The 17,578-nt window shown below is 51.5% G+C and overlaps 1 protein-coding gene across 2 annotated transcripts in view; it reads right to left on the bottom strand.

The window, feature by feature from the left end:
- EPAS1 (endothelial PAS domain protein 1) overlaps positions 1 to 17,578 on the bottom strand; it is an 89,487-nt gene that overhangs the window by 15,325 nt on the left and 56,584 nt on the right. For both annotated transcript variants that reach the window (XM_055120756.1, XM_055120755.1), the window contains exons 4-6: positions 17,320 to 17,404; positions 13,679 to 13,797; positions 13,391 to 13,596 (exon numbers count right to left, since the gene is read on the bottom strand). In XM_055120756.1, the coding sequence (XP_054976731.1) occupies positions 13,391 to 13,596; positions 13,679 to 13,797; positions 17,320 to 17,404 (410 nt within the window). The remainder of the gene's footprint in view (positions 1 to 13,390; positions 13,597 to 13,678; positions 13,798 to 17,319; positions 17,405 to 17,578) is intronic.

The following is a 17,578-nucleotide window of genomic DNA, read 5'->3' on the forward strand; positions in this document are numbered from 1 at the left end:
AGGGGAAAAAGGGCCTATCCAGGAGAACCAACTTCTCTCCCCTGTACACACAGGCCCACCTTCAGAACCACTGGAAGAAATCTCTCACCACAACCACCAATTCCCAGTGACTTTGCAGGCACTGACGAGATTCAGGGAAGGCTCAGTTTGGCTTGATGCCCACACAAGGGTCCGGAGACATAGCAAGGGCCAAAACTGGGGCCTCCTGATGACTTGGGTCAAGCCTTCTCTCACTCTCCCAGGGGTGATATGAGTGAATAGTGGACACTCTGCGGCCCTGAGGCAGGGGAGAATGGAGAGGGCCTTTGGGGGTCAAACAGTGAGGGAGCCTGAGCTGTGGGAAGCCCATGGGTGTGAAGCCTGCATTTCTTTGGATGCGTCTTTCCAGGTCTTGCCTGAGGACCTCAGGTACCCTTGGGCAACAGATTTGCTTTCCGGGAGAGACTCTCTGAGGGAAAGAGGGAGGTCAGGAGGTGCTGAGAGGAAGACTCAAGATTGTCACAGGGATTGCCTCCTCTGTAACTCTGGTGATGGTGAAACCTTGAGAGGACAGACCTGGATGTCCCAAATGCCCCTTTCTCCTCCAGGAAGATGCCCAATTGGATGAAAAGCTGGAGGAGGAAAGGCCAGTGTGGCACTGTGTGAAGAATGCCTCAGACTCTTCAACTCTCTGCTCTCCTGGGATCATTCAACAACAACGCACTGCCCAGGCCGCCGATGAGCTGCTTGATCTTCACCTAAATATGATTTCTTGCCATCTTCGCCTCCCACAACATTCTCTAAGGGGCTCGCTCACTGCCTAGCCGGCCCATGGTGAGTTGGCAGCAACAGGACGTGCTCTTCACCATCCCAGCTCCACTTCAGGCCCATGACCAGGGCACGGCCCGCTCTCCTGTGGCTGAAGTCGAGGAAGGCCCTGAGAGCACAGCGGCCACGACGCCCCGGCTTCCTGTCTCCTCTCTTTCCCCTCCAAGCAGGTTCTGCAGAGGCCCCTCAGATAAAGTCACCCTAAAATCGTATTTCCACCCTGTCACTCCTGGCGCAAGTGCCTACGGCTTTCACGAATTCCAGCCACATCAGGAGTAGACAAACTCTCTCAGTCACTCCCATGTTCCCCAGAGCCTGACTTTCATCTTCCAGGCTACGTGGTTAGTTTGGGATGTGTCCTTTAGGTGGGGAGGGGGCTCCCGGGCAGTGCTCCAGGAGACTTGGGCACCCCATAAGGTGAGTCTTGGCAACTGTGTGGATGCAAGAGCCCAGGGATGTATGATGCTTGCCCCTGGGTGCTGAGGCCTCCAGGACAGCCCCTGGCAGTGCTCAGTGGACCTTCTGGTGTCAGGCTTCAGACCCAGGTCAGGCACTTACTGAATCACTGCTATTTTCTCCCAGCCCCCAGCAGGCTGGTTTTTAGGTGCACAGGGTGATCCTGGGAATTGTGTGTGCTTCTCCTCGTGTCCTTGACTAGTAACCTTGACCTTCGGACTGCTTTATGTTCCTGACAGTGAGTGCTCAACGAACTCCTGCACCGCTGACATGCAATGCTTGGGCTTCAAAGACAACCAGAGAGAGCCCTGGCCACCCACCACTGCAAAGGAGCCTGTTCTTACTGGAATATAACTAAGGATCTCAGTGCCTTCTGGTGCTGTACATGCACGCACATGCACACACACATACCACATATACCACAGACACGATACACAGCACACGCTGCATATGCCACACATATACCACAAATATACTGCATACCACACACACACCACCACACATATGCCACTAATATACATACACATGCCACACACATACCTACATATACCACACACATACCACACACACAGACCACACCCCTATGCACATTCATGACATACACACACATACAACCCACATATACCATAGACACCACAGACACTACACACCACAGCCAGTACATACACATACCACATACACACTACACACCACACAGACCACCACACATATGCCACATACATACACACACTACACACATACATACACTCACCACACACACATACACACACGACACACATATACCATACACCATATCCCTATGCACATTTATCACACACACATATGCGCGCGCGCGCGCACACACACACACACACACACACACACACACACACACTTCTGTGGTCACTGAATTCATTCTTTCTTCATTCTGTCAGCTGTACCTGGAGTTCAGGTGGGCAGAGAAGAGGCAAGTTCTCTGCAGAGGTCAAACCTGGGGTTTGGGAAGGCCTTTGCTCCACAAGGGGTCACACAATAGAGCAGAGAAGCTTAGGTCTCAGCTGATTCAACTGCGAGATTTTTTTCCCCCAGAAAAACTTGAACAGCTCACTTGTGCAGACGGCTAGTCCCAGATCGGGGAGTCTGTCTGCTCTGGACCCCAGGTAGAGAGTTCGGTAAGCTTACCTGCGGCAGACATGGCAACGCCAGCACACAGTGGTACCTTAGCTGAGGAAGAGACAGGGAGAAGAGAGAGCCCAGGGGCCAATCCAGCTGGCCTTTTATACAGTCAAGGAGCTTTACCTGCAGGGCAGCTGCCTGGGAATCAGAGTCCTGCTGGTGGGTGCCACTGACAATGGGCCAGATAAGCTCCTCCTGTTCTTAGGTGGATCAAGAATTTTCTATGGGGCAAAGGGGTTTCCAGGAATGACCTGATTCTATTCCTTGAAGAAACTCAGTCTTCTTTCGCGATTAGAATCTTTGAGATGTCCAAAGTAAATATTTATTAGCGTCAGCCTTGCTGTAAAATATGTTTTTGTCTAATTAATGTACCGCCCATTCAAAGGCACACAATGGGCATGTTTTGGAAGCGAACAAACAGACCTGGGGTTTCAGATGGCTAGCTCTCTTCCCAGTAGCTGCCTTCATTTATCTTGTCCAACTAAAATAAATATTTAATGTCTCCCTCGTTCCTTTAAACAGACTACTGTAGAAACAGGGAGATACCCAGGCCCCAAACACAATTGAAGAACGTCCGTGTTGTCGGAATTTATCAAGCAGGAAGCCCCAACTCAACGCTTATGGTCATTTGCCCCCACACGTGGGCACGTAGACACCAATATGGGGGTAAACGAGCCGGTGTGTTTATAGGGTGGCAACGAGAGCCTCCCCTGCTCCACCCTGGGTTGCAGAGAAGCCACTGGAGCTGGCTCTGATAACACCATTTCAGAGGCTTTCTCCAGTGAGGGCAGTGAGGGACTTTTTTCTTTTTCTCTAATTAAAGACCACTGACCCACTGGTGGGGGTGGGGGGAGGGATTTAAAAAAAAATATCAGTTTGGAGTGACCCATACATTGAAAATATCAACTCAGTAAGGCTGTTCTGTTTTGGGAGTAGAGGGGGAAAAAAAGGATGGTGTTTAACACAGCTGGTCTCAGAAAAGAAGAGGCATGACTTCATTATATGGTAGGAAAAAGAAACAGTCAGGAGCTGGACAGATAGTTCAGTGGGTAGTGCTTCCCACCCAAACCTGACTTGCATGCAGCAGACGTGGGTTTGGTCCCCAGTATCCCATTTGGTTCCCCAAGAAAAAGGAGCTACTCCTGAATGCAGAGCCAGGAGTACCCTCTGAGCATTGCTGGGTGTGAACCAAAAACTAAGGGAAAAAAGAAAAGAAAAGAAACAAATGAAGCAGGCCAACAGCCGGAGGGAGGTAGAGAAGAAGAGAGGGGAACTCAAGGAGAGAGGATGACTACCTGGGTCCAGTCAAAGGGCCTGTGGCCATGCTACGGACCCCAGGAAGGATGCTCAGGCCCGGCTGCTGGGCCTCACTGGCCCTGCTGCCTCCCTTGCTGCTCCCTCAATCCCCTGACCCTTCACCGTGTGGAGGGGGCTGCCCCGCGCAGGCTCCCCAAGGCGGAGGACCAGGGCAGAAACAGTTCTCTGGAGCACAGAGTCAGAGGGTGGAGCCCCTCCCTCCCGCCTTCTTACCCAGGCCACTGGTGACTGTCCTCTGTGAACCTGCAGGCTGGCTGCTGACCCACCCGTCCCCTCCATGAGGGCAGGGACAGGCTCTGCCTGGTTGATCAATCATTCCAACAAGAGTATTGAAGCAATGTAAGCAGTTTTTAAGTGTCAGCATGTGACCAGCTGCTTGTTCCCCAGAGGACGGCGGGTGAGCAGTAACCCTGAAACCTGCTTGCTTGCTTCCTCCCTCGTTTTGGCAACCGTCACTTCCAGGCAACACTTGATTCATCTTATTTTGGTTTTCCTAGCGAGGCTTAGAAATGGTATTTTGCTGTTGTTGCTGTGTTTCAGTTTGGTTTTGATTTGGAGCCATACCTGGTGGTGCTCAGGGCTTAGTCCTACTTCTGTGTTCAAGGACCACTCACTGGCAGGGCTCAGGGGATCATATGGGGTGCTGGGGACCGAGCCTGGGCCAGTGCCTCACCCACTTACTCTACTGTCCCTGCATGCAGGACCTCGCCTTACCCACTGCGCTTTCTGTGGCCCCGATAGGTCATTTCCCAGTAATTTCCCATCTGCTTGTTCACTCAGCATCTCATGCCTTACTCTGCTGATTATAGATTTGCCACATGTTGCTCTCAGCAACACTCTTTTTCCCTTGGGGTTTTCCCAAATGTTCCATGGTCAGGTGAAATCAAGGAAGCCCACTGTCTAGGACAGGTGTCCTCGAGGGCACCCTGGTAAGTAAGTGCACGGAAGTGCAGGTAGGGGTCACTTGTAGGTGGGGTCATTTGTAGGTAGGAAGGCAGCTCCAGCTAGCCCTATGGGCCCGGGGGCCTCTAAACACCACCCCAGCCTTCTGGAAAGTCAAACTCAGCAGTCACATGTGGAAATCTGCCCTGACTTGTGAAGAAAGGGAAGCAGATGGAGATGAGGGGGTGAGTTTTAAATCCTAAGGCCTACCTATTAAATGCTGAGAAAATTTTCCAATGAGAATGGGTCGGGTTTCTTCCTTCAGGAAGTATCTGGAGCAGCCCTGGCTAAGGAGGAGAGACAAATGTCCCTCCTAGCTCCACTCACACTCGGGAAGGGCTGGTCTTGGAGCCTTGTGCTGGGAGGAGACAGGTGCACAAGGAGAATGTGGGTATTTCCCCAAACGCTGGAGTTAGGGAAATGCTATATTCTCTTAGATGTGCAGAGACTAAAATGTGTGTCCACAGGAGCATGTGGTAGACACTACTGAACTTCAAACTATGCTCAGTGAATTTATCGGGAAGGCACTTTGGACTCTTTGTTTTGATTTTGGGCAACACTCAGTGATGCTCAGGGCTGACTCCTGGCTCTACTCTCGGGGATCACTCCAGGCAGCTTGAGGGACCATCTGGGGTGACAAGGATTGAACCTGAGTCAGTTGTGTGCAAGCAAATGCCCTTCCTGCAGTACTATCACTCTGGCCCCAGATCACCTGGAATTAGAAGGCCTCATTCACCCTCAAAAACAAGTTAGAATAATTTGTTCCATGTTTCTCAATATGCCTATGATCTTTTGTCTATATGTCTATATTTTTGTTATCACTTAATTATTTATTATTTATAGTGGGTAGGGTGTTTGCCTTGCATGCGGCCGACCTGGCTTTGATTCCTCCATCCCTCTCGGAGAGCCCAGCAAGCTACCGAGAGTATCCCACCCCCACGGCAGAGCCTGGCAAGCTGCCCATGGTGTATATGATATGCCAAAAACAGTAACAACAAGTCTCACAACGGAGACATTACTGGTGCCCACCTCGAGCAAATCGATGAGCAATGGGATGATAGTAATAACAATGACAGTAATGATAGTAATGACAGTATTTTATTATTTATTTATTTTTATATTTATTTATATAATTGTTTATATATTGTTATTTATTAATATATGTGAGGACAATTATTTTCTCCTCACAGTTATTTTGACATTCCTTCTCTGTTACTTCTATGTGCTATTTCAGCTCATAGGAAACATAGCTCTCCCGATTAACTTCTCTTCATGTTTTCAACTCTCTCCTTCCTCTTATCATCTTTACTATTCCCAACTTTGCATTAAAATAATTCAACACGAATTTGATCCCTAGATTTGAAATTAGGATATCTTGCTAGGTGATAACTCCTAATGGCATGACTCCCTTTTGTCTCTATTCAATGGCAATGGACTAGCCCTCAAATTCTTTATCAGCAAAACCTCTATAATTTTGAAATTATTATTGTGTTTCTGTGCCTTGAACCCTTCTGTTCCTGTGGCACTGTTCCTCCTTCCAATCTGCTTTGACAATCATTTCTGAGATGGAGAAACACTCGTAAAACTAAGCATCACAGTGGGATGACCACCAGCCTTGTTCCCTCCTGCCTTAGGGCTGGGGTCCTTCCACCATTGCTCGTTTCTGCCGCTAGATGGCAGCCCCACATGAACTTAAGAACAGCTCCATTTTCAAACATGTGGAAATAAATTTTGTCTTTCTTGTGGGATGACCACTTCAGTGGATCTGTCTCAAACTCAGAGGCCAGGAATCATCTCTTACACCTTTCCGATGAAAGTGTCTGGCAGGCGTTCAATACAGAGCAAGTGCTCAGGAAAGATCAGTGTCTTAGGGCCCAGGCCTGAGAGGCCAGGCCACTCTCTGGCAGCACCTCAGCTCTGTTCTGAGGCACCCTCACCCCGACGCTTCAGCGTCCTCTCGAATGCAGATGACAACGCACAGATTTTTCAAATCCTGAACGTTAAGATTAGAGTCAGCCTTTCCCTCCTAATTTCTTGTGGGAACTCTGCAACTCAGTCACTCCCCTCTCACTTTCAGGGTTTTTTTTTCTCCTCAGGAAACCCTGAGGCCTCGGTGTCCTCTCAAATGGAGATAACAACACACAGCATTTCACACACTGAGCCGCGTGTTCCACTGGTGGCTCATGGACGGTGGCTGAATTCATACAAACTGCCATGCGACAGAGACATGTGAAAGAATAGAGTAGAATGTTGGACTCACAAACAGGCAGATCGAGACATCTTCCTTTGGCCTGACTATTCCACTTTATGTATAAACATGATTGGTGTATAACTTTGCTATTAAATTCACTTTTATAGCTATGAACTATGCTTCAGATCATTACTAGGGGACAATATTGTTCTCTGACCTTTTGTGTTTTGTTACTTTTTAAGCATGGAGCTAACATTGCATGATAATATTTTGTAAGTCTGAAGGGTAGCACTGTAGTACTGTCGTCCTGTTGTTCATTGATTTGCTCGAGCGGGCAACAGCAACGTCTCCATTGTGAGACTTGTTGTTATTGTTTTTGGCATATTGAATATGCCACGGGTAGCTTGCCAGGCTCTGCCGTGCAGGAGGGATACTCTCGGTAGCTTGTAGGCTCTCCAAGAGGGACAGAGGAATCCAACCCGGGTCAGCCATGTGCAAGGCAAACACCCTACCCGCTGTGAAGGGTGTCACTGTCACTGTCGTCCCGTTGATCATCGATTTGTTCGAGCAGGCACCAGTAACATCTCTCATTGAGAGACTTATTGTTACTATTTTTGGCATATCAAATACGCACAGGTAGTTTGCCAGGCTCTGCCTCGCGGGCTCTATACTCTCGGTAGCTTGCCGGGCTCTCTGAGAGGGGCGAAGGAACCTAACTCTGGTCAGCCTCGTGAAAGGCGAACGCCCAACCGCTGTACTATCACTCCAGCCCTGCTGTGAAAGGTGTATCACAAAAAATCAACAAGTTAAATAATATGTTAAATTCAGTTAAGCTCATCATTGTAAATCCAGTATTACCCCTCACCACATGTTTTGCCCTATATACGCACCTCCCTTCCCTTCTGGTCTCCATGAACTATCTCTGGCCCTTTAAGAGGCACCAAGGTTGCAGGACCAGGCAGTCTCCATTTCCCAGCAGGGGCTCAGCCCTAAGCTGTGGCCCAGGCTGGCCACAACATTGAGCAACACCTCGGCCCTCTTGTCCATTTCAGAGGTTTCAGGACAGGTCATTAAATTTGCATAGATTTTGAAATCTTGAAAGTCAAGATTAGAGTCAGCCTTTCTTTCTTAATTTCTGTCTTTCTTTTTTTCCACTTCTTTCCTTATCTCTAGCCCTTCTTGTTTTTTTTGATCATGTATTACCAAACCAACTTAAAAGTGCTTTTGTGGAGGGCTGGAGAGACGTACAGGGGTTAAGCCACTTGCCTTGCACGCAGCCAGCCTGGTTCAGTTACAGGCTCTGAATGGTCCCAAACCCAGAGCACAGAAGACAGAGTAGCTCCAGAGCACTACTGGGTGTCATCGACCACAAACCCCTCCAAACAGTGATTTGATGGCTTCGTGTTCCCCTGAATTTTCATCAGAATCTTTGTAATGTTCTTTATGGACAAAGAATCTCTCCTGTGGGAAATCATGGCTCCGTGTGTTGGTCAGATGTCACTAATGCCAGTGAATTCCTCATTAAAGTACAAAGTATTTATCTGAGAGGGTAATTAATGATAATATGTTAGAAATGGGATTAGAAGGCACAACAGAAAGGAAACAGAGAGAGAAAGAGGAGAGAACAAATTTTTCTCGGAGCTGATACAGCGACAAGAAGGTTTGGAGAGACTGCAGAGCTGAGCACCTGCCTTGTGCATAAGGTCCTGGTTTGATCTCTGGCACCGCACGGTCCCCCTTAAGCACCATCTGGGTGGCCCAGATGAGTAATGCCCAGCACGGAAGCCCCTTGAGCACCTCAGCCTCGTGTCCTCCCATTGAACCCCTGCCTGGTTGGCTGCAAATTGCTGGGAAGGGTCCCCAGGCTTCTTGAGCATGGAGTGGAGCCCCTCAAATACAAATAACAACAACAAAAAAATAAAACAATCTATTCTAACTAACCCCCACCACCACCCTGCACCCCGGCCCTCATCAAATAATGGAGAAATAAGTCAGGGATTAAAGCTTTGAAGCAGTCACTTTACAGAAGGCTGAGCCATGCCGCTGCCCTTTCGAGCTAATCTCCTAATCAGTTAAACACAACTTGTGTGTGACACAGCCTCTGAAACCTCTCAAGGCCTCTGCGTTCATCTCCCCGGTTGCTGAGCTGGGGCCGTGTAATTAGGTTTCTTGAAAGGCGAGCTTTTGCTGAAAGTGCAAAGTGTCCAGCGGAACAGGAACCCACATTACCCCCACATGGAGTCACAAAGCCCCAGGTCCCAGGCTCCTCCAGCCGGGGCGCACTCTGCCAAGGTCACGGAGCTCGGCCGTCAGCTGCCCACCCCTTGTCCGGACACACTCAGGTTCCCAGTTTTGCAGGCTTGCCCCTTTTCTCTTGACCCAAAGGCTGCTTAGTTACTTTCAGGAAATGAGCCAGAGTTTATTTGAAACAAGATAAAAAAATAAAGGCGTGTGTCAAATGACCCTTTCCAGGGTTATTTTTTCCCCATCCTCTTCACTTTAACTTTAAGACTTTAAGGATCAAAGTCTTAAGCTTAAAAAGATAAAAAAAAAAATCCCTCTTCTAGGACATCGAGTCAGTCGACACATGACGGAGTGCTCATCATGGCTTATTATCAGGGACGAGGAAATAAAAATGACAACGTGGTGCTAGTCCACCAGTGAGAATAGCATAGACCAAAAAGACCGGAAGTACCCCAGTGGGGGTGGGGGTGCAATGAGAAAGGACCCCCACATTGTCACGGGAATGTCTCTGGTACAGCCTTTATGGGAAACAGCATGGAGCCTTAAAAAACCCAGACTAAGGCCTCCCTGTGACCCAGTGACTCCACTGCTTGGCATCCATGCCAAGAACACAGAAGCATTAGTTAGATAAGGGAGGTGCACACCCGTATTTATTGCAGTGCTTAGTATAATACCAGTACATGGAAACAACCCAAATGTCCGATGACAATAGAATGGAAGGAGAAGCCGTGGCAGACACACTAGGATACAATGCAGCTAGAAGGAAAGATAAAATCCCGGAGTTCACTCTAACTCAGATGGAACTAAGGGTCACCATGTGGAACTGGGAAAGCAAGTCGGGAAAGTAACCGGGAGAAGCACAAACACCAGATGGTCTCACTCATCTGTGATACACAGAGGAACAAAACACGGGAACACACTCTGCTGAGTGAAGGCAGACCCAGAGCCCTGGATTACAAAACAGATTCTCAGAAACGGGGCAGGGGAGTGATGGGCAGAGACGAACTGGAGGTGACAGAGGACAGTGGAGGGCGGGGGGAGGTCACAGGCAGTTTGATGGTGGTGAGTAACTTTACATCAAAACCATAAATGTTAACTCTATTGTAGTTACCTCAACTACAATTATTCATGAAATAACACAATTATCATCCATACTAAATTTTTTTTTACAAAGGAAAAGAAAGAAAGGAATTGGGGCAGAGCAACATGACCATGGGTAGGGCGTTTAGCTTGCCTGGTGCTGACTCAAGTTCAATCCCGGCATGCCATGTGTTCCCTGATCCCCACCAGGAGTGATCCTGAGCACAGAGCCAGGGGTAAGACCTAAGCACCACAAGGTGAGGCCCAAATCAAAGAAAATCCCTCCTCTTCTGACTGACACCCCAAGTTACTGTCTCATAACACCCCTCAAATTATTGGAAGGTGGCTACTGAAGAATTCTATCACTTATGAAAATCTATAGTTAGTTCTCCCTGAAAATGGTTTCTCAGTATCTTGGCCTCCTCTTGGTTCATATTGGGTGGGGGGAGGCACCCCCAGTGATACCCAGAGGTTACTCCTGACTCTGCACTCAGGGATCACTCCTGACAGTGCTGGGGGACCCTATGGGTGTTGGGGATCAAACCTCGGTCAGCTGCTAGCAGGGCAAGTGCCCTACCTGCTGTACTCTCTCTCCAGACCATTCATATTTCTAACCCCTTAATCACAATGTCTTCCTTCCAGAATAAAAATTTAGACAAAAAAAAATCTTTTTTCATTTTGTGACCATGGGCTGAGAAGTTATTTTCCCAGACAGGGGCACTTCTCAGCACTGTGTCACACACAAGCCAGTGGCCCCACCACCATTTAAGGCACAAAGGCGGTTTCCAGACTGCAGGCCATCCTGCACCATAGAAGGCTGTGGGGGAGGGGGAGACAGTGCAAAAGTGCCCTCTGCCCAGAGTCCTCTGCATCCAAAACTACAGCTCTCAGTAACTGGATGCACAAGACGGATTTCTCTGGATCAGATTCTCTAAGCACCACCATCATCATCACCATCAGCACTTTCATCACCACCAAGGTCATCCTCACCACCACCATCCTCACCATCCTCGCCACCACCATCCTCACCATCACCACCACCATCCTCGCCATCTTTATCCTCACCATCACCACCATCATCCTCACCACCATCCTCACCCTTACCACCAGCATCACCATCACCACCATCCTCACCTTCACCAGCATCACCATCACCACCATCCTCACCTTCACCAGCATCACCATCACCACCAGCATCACCAACCACCATCCTCACCACCACCATCATCACCAGCATCACCATCACCACCAGCATCACCAACCACCATCCTCACCACCACCATTAGCATCACCATCACTGCCATCCTTACCACCACCATCATCACCAGCATCACCATCACCACCATCCTTACCACCACCATCATCACCAGCATCACCATCACCACCATCCTTACCACCACCATCATCACCAGCATCACCATCACCACCATCCTTACCACCACCATCATCACCAGCATCACCATCACCACCAGCATCACCATCACTATCACCACCACCATCATCACCACCCTCACCATCACCAGTACCATCACCACTATCCTCACCATTCCCACCACTGTCACTACCACTATCACCACCACCAGTAGCATTGTCACCACTACCACCACGGACCACGGCCGGGATCATCACCACCATCGCCATCATCACGTACCATCATTCTCACCATCACCACCATCACCACCACCACCAAAACAACAAAAGCACAACACATCATCACCATCTCCTGTTGCGGGTCCCTCCTTCCCCTGATTGGCCCCAGTGGCTCAGCCCTCCAGATGTGCTCTTGGCCCCTGAGTGCAGAGGCTAGACCGGGGCAGACCCCCACGAGTCCCAGCATCTGGAGTCTGCAAAGTGCTTTCATAGCCAGCCCTCACTGTGCACTGCAGCTGGGAAAGGGCTGTCCTCTCTTTGAGAGGAGGGGATACTGCAGCTCCAACTTTCCTCAGGAGAAGTCCCCGAAGGAGAGGAGTGGGCAGAGTGGCAGAGTTACCGCAAGAACCATGATGGTGGCAGGAAAACGCTGCCCCTGGGCAGTGCTGAGAGCTGAGGGCAACCCTGAAGGGCACTACCAGGCCCGCTCCAGTCTGCCGCCCACACAGGGTTATCAGAGGCGGGCCTTCCTTGGGGCTTGCTCCTGCTCCTTCTAACTTAGCTCTCTGGTACTGCCACTGTGTGTGTGTGTGTGTGTGTGTGTGTGTGTGTGTGTGTGTGTGTGTGTGTGTGTGTGTGTGTGTGTGTGTGTGCCTGGCCCATTGCTTATGAGGTCTGGCCTGGGACATGACAGGACCCACATGCTTCTCGTCAGCTGCCGCAGGCCTGCTTGCATGTGTTGTGTGAGTGATGCTCTAAATATCAAAATGGCCCTGGGCACTAGAAGGCTCCCTACCACCCTTGGCTTTTAACGTCCATGCCAAACACAAGGAAAGGTCAGGGGTGAGGCAGCAGGCAGGTCAGGAACTGTGGGTTTCCGCACCCCGCCACGATAACCCACCCATTTCCACCTCCCCTCCGGCTCAGAGCTAGCAAGACGCAGCCTACGTGTACAGTTTTAACACTCGGTCAACAGCGTTAGTAAAGAAACAACACAGGAGAGAGAAGAACAGCACTGGGCATTTGCTCATCAACTGAAACCCAGACCATGTCCCCTCAGGCACAACGCTCTGAACAGCTCAGTCTCCTGAGAGGATTCCGGTGGGCCTGACTTTGGGGGCCACAGTCTGGCTCAGCCCCCCTCCCTCCAAAGCCTTTAAAACTCTGCTGGACAGTGGCTGGAGTTGGGCTGGCCAGGGGAGCAAAGGTCGAAAGCAGCAGAGGAGAGACCAGACAGTTTCCAGGCCAGGCTGGAAACACCAGCTGGCCGCTGAGTTGAGTATGGGTGGGGATGGGGTGGGGGTGTCTTAGGCTCGCACCCTGGGAGAGGAATCGGCCAGAATTCCCTCAGGAGCCTGATATGCCAATGGAGGAGGATGAACATACACTGGCAGTAGGTGTGACACAGTGACTCCACATGTGCCTCCAAGGGTGGCTGTACTGGCGAGCACACACACTCACACACACACACACACACACACACACGCACACACACTCACACAGCACTGACTTATACTCTGATCCCTACCCGGCCAGGCATAAGCACACACACACACACAGACACACACACACAGACACACACACACACTCACACACACTGCAGCCCACCTGTCGTCGCAGTAGGTGAACTTCATGTCCATGCTGTGGCGGCTGAGGAAGGTCCTGCTGTCCAGGGGTATGTCCATGTGGGAGGGGTGCTGGATGGGCTCGCACATCATGATGAGGCAGGACAGCAGCGGCTCCTTGTAGCTGCACACGCCGCTGTGGGGCGGGCCGCTGCTGTACACCTTCACCTGGCCAGTGCAGTGCAAGACCTGGAAGCCAGCCTGGTGGTCAGATCCAGCCCGAGGGGCAGCGGGCCCCCCTGGAGAGCCAGCCCAGGCCCTGCCCGCCTACCTTCCAGGTGGCTGACTTGAGGTTGACGGTCCGGCCTCTGTTGGTGACCGTGCACTTCATCCGCATGAAGAAGTCCCGCTCCGTGGACATGTCTTTGCTTTTCTTCCCAAAGCCAGAGCCTGGGGAGGAAGGGGTGCAGACGACCTCCTGAATTTGGTTTTAGGGTTCAATCTGGCAAGTGGGCACCCACTTAGAGTCTTTCTGGGCAATGGCCAGTCCTCACTGCCCAGGTGCTGTGCTCTTGGAGCTGTTCCTGACCCCCTTCCCCAGTGTCCTGAGCACAAGGCTTGCCCACTTGAGGGCAGCCAGGCAATGGACACTGGGACAGGCTCAGCAGAAGCCCCCTGGCCAGGCCCAGGCTGCGAGCAGGAATCCCAGGACGGTCTGGGTGAAATCACAGTGACTCCAAGGGAATAACTGCAGAGAGACGTGTCCCATAGACACCACTGTCTTCTCTTGCTTCCACCCTGCACGAATTCCTCTTTGCCATCTGCAGTGGCGGCATTCAGAACAAGGCACCATCCGCTCCCTCCTTGAATCAATACATGTCAAAAGCTCAAGAGAGAGATCTGGAGCCCCCGGCCCTCAGTGAATAGGTCTGCTCTGAAGATGGACTCAGCACCGATGATGTGACCCTTCTCAGGGATAGTAAGATGAACCCCTGTATGTCTCCCTATAATCCCGCATAACCTGCCCGTTCACAACTTTCCCCGAATTTCCCAAACGGCAGCCGTGGGTACAGTGAGTACCAGCTGCACCCTCTGCGCCCGTATGTGAGTTGTGCTCGTGCCATCCCCGCCAACGTAAGCCTCCCCCCTGCAGCCCTGGGCAGACCCAGTGTCATCTAGGACCAGATCCTGGTTTCACGCTCACGTCCCTCTCTCCAAGCATGCCCCCATGGGTCTGTTCGCAGCCCTCTGGAGGAAGTGATTCACTGGACAGGTCCCAGGGCTGTGTGTTCAATGAGCCGTGGCCCCTTTCTGAATGAAGCAGAAACACCTCTGGGGAGATATCACTAAGGGATGAAACAAGTGGTAACTCCTTTTTGGCTTTTTTTTGGGGGGGGGGCACACCCAGCAGTGCTCCTGGCTCTGTGCTCAGGGATCACACCTAGCAGTGTTCAGGGGTCCATATGGGATTCTGGGGATTGAACATTGGTTGGCTGTATACGAGGCAAATGCCCTACCCACTGCACTCTCTCTCTGGCCCTCTCGCTCTCTCTGATCCGAGAGATTCTTTCTCTAACATGATTATAAGCTCTCTCTCCCACACCTGCCTGTTTCTCATCATTTTAACTTACATGGGTTTGCTTAATGTAATACTCTTCCAGGTCTGGGAGTCTGAACTCACATAAGGAGGAGTCATCTTGAGGGACCCAGAGGTGGCTGTGGGCTTGGGTTCTAACTTGCTAACCTCTGGATTCTCCCTGTTCTGCCATTTGACTCATCTTTTTAACTTTAATTCCAGTCAGACTACCCCACCCCTGCTCAAAAACCCTTCAGACTCTCCCTCTGTCTAGAGGATAAAGTTCGCCGTCCTCCCCCTGCCTTCAAAGCCTGCCACAATCAGCCTCCTGGCCTTATCTTGCTCTGGGAGTTCACCCGAACACTTGGCTTTCAGATTGTGGGTCCACAGGCTGGCACCCTGGATGAGGATCTGCTGATTCAACGAGTGACATGCCTTTGTCCTCAGCAGGGAACTAAAGTTCTACTCAGAAAATCTGAGTCCCTGGGCTGTGAGTGGTGGTGCTCCAGGGTTGGCTGGTCCACCGCTTTGATAGGTCCGGAAACTTCTTTGTCTTGCTTTGTTTTGGTGGGCCATACCCAAAGATACTCAGGGCTTACTCCTGGCTCTGTGTCCAGGATCACAGCCTGGTAGGCTAGAGGACCATATGGGATGCCTACCCAGGGACTGAACCCAGGTCAGTTGCATGCAAGACACGAACCCTACCCTCTGTTCTACCTCTTCATCCCCCTGGTCCAGGACCCTTATTTTGAAAAGACAGACTCAGGACCAGAGCAATGCAGTGCCTGGGTGCAGGTCACACAGTCAGACTGAGACTAGAGTCCATGGCTGGGTAGACGGAGTCTGAACCCTGGGGATCAGATACTGTGGAGAGTAGACAGGTTGGCAGCAAGCACCTACTTTAGAAAGGGACCTGAGAGTGCGGTGGAACAAGCAGAGCTTTCTCGGAAACACAACCAGGACTGGGGACGGCCCAGAGAGGGTCCTTCTGGCTGTGCCTGCTGGGAGCCAGGTGGGAGGGCAGGTGGAGCAGGCTGGGAGGGTGAGAAGGGGCAGCGCCGGTCTCTGGGGGCAGGCTTGGGACCCAGGTGAGATCAGACCAGGAGTGTATGGCTGCCTGTGTGGGAACAACAGCCACACCCTGGGTACCACTCTGGGCCTCTGTCATCCAGGTTGGACAAGCATCCCTCACCCCTCAAGGTAATGCCATGCAGTAAATGCTTAGCGGATGTCAACCTCAGGGCAGGGACTGAATCTCAGGCTCATGCAAGACCCTAAAAATCACCAAGCTTCAAACTTTGCTTTGCTTCTGCCTCCAGCACCTGACCTTGGTACCCCCATCCAGGCCTCTGTTTGAGTATCTCAGGCCCAGAAGACAAACAGTAGTCTATGCAAAGTGCCCCCTGCTTGCGTGGGCCCAACCACCCACTAGCATATGCAGACCCCCTGCTCCCCCTCCCCTTCCCCAGCCCCACGAGCCCTGGCCCCAAACATACACCCTGGACATGTGCAGCGCACAAATCCCTTTGAATCTGTTTTCCACAAAAACCTGTCAAGACTCATCACCAGGGGGACCCCATTCATTTCCTAGACTCCCAAGGTAGTTAGTCTCCAAATGTGGCCCAATAAGCCACAACTCCAGATGGTCTCCCACATGAACCGGAGCTGCCCACAGCCCACCAGAGCCGCCAGGAATGGGGGGAGTGCTGCCATGCCTGCTCCAGGACTCAACAGCCTCTGCTGGTACTCAGGTCCCCCGCCCCGAGCCAGGTGAGAGGTCTGTCTTCCTGGGGACACAGCAAGAGGGGAGGAGGGTACTGGGGTCCCAGCCTTAAGCCCTGGCCACAAGTTCCCAGAGATGTGTGTGTGTGCGTGCATGCGTGCGTGTGTGTGGTGTGTGTGTCGATGCATTTGTGTGTGTGTATGTGTGTGTGTGTGTGTGTGTGTGTGTGTGTGTGTGTGTGTGTTCCCTGATCATCCCACCAGCCTCCAGTCCCCAGACACCGGGCAGCCCAGCTGAGACAGAGGGGTGCAAACAAACTGTCTTCAGAGGCACAGTGGGCAAGAGGACAGCTATGGGGCACACCGTCTGGGCCAGCTGCAGTCACAGCCCGGGGCACCGAGGAGCCGGCTATAGTTGGGTTGGGGCGCCCCCGGCCTGGCGCTTGGGGACGTTATGTCCTGAAGACAGTGAGGGCCGAGCAGGCCCTGCAGCACCCCTACTACACACACACACACACACACACACCCTTTAATCTCGCAGGTTCTGCCAGGTTCTTTCATTCTGGCTCAGGATAGCCGGGTGCGTCTCTCCCACACTCACACAGAATGGACACGGGCCCCCTCCCGGCTGGAGCAAGAAGGCAGGAAGTGGGCACTCTGCCAGGCTCCCATACCGTTTTTGAGACTCAGGTTCTCCCGGATCTCCTCGTGGTCACAGGGGTGGGTGAAATCAAAGATACTGTGGCCGGTCAGCTCCACCTATTTCAAAAGGAAGGTCAGGATCCATGACAAGGGCCACAGAAGCCAGGCCGGCTTCCAGCTATGGAGAGTTGCTTGCCCCCAACACAGGGCGTGGCCCTGGACACAGAGACGGACAGAGACTGGGCTCCCGGGTCTGTGACCGGATCCACTGAGTGTCGGGATGGCGGCCTG

Source organism: Sorex araneus, chromosome X (genome assembly GCF_027595985.1).
Source record: "Sorex araneus isolate mSorAra2 chromosome X, mSorAra2.pri, whole genome shotgun sequence".
In the NCBI taxonomy this organism is placed as follows: domain Eukaryota; kingdom Metazoa; phylum Chordata; class Mammalia; order Eulipotyphla; family Soricidae; genus Sorex; species Sorex araneus.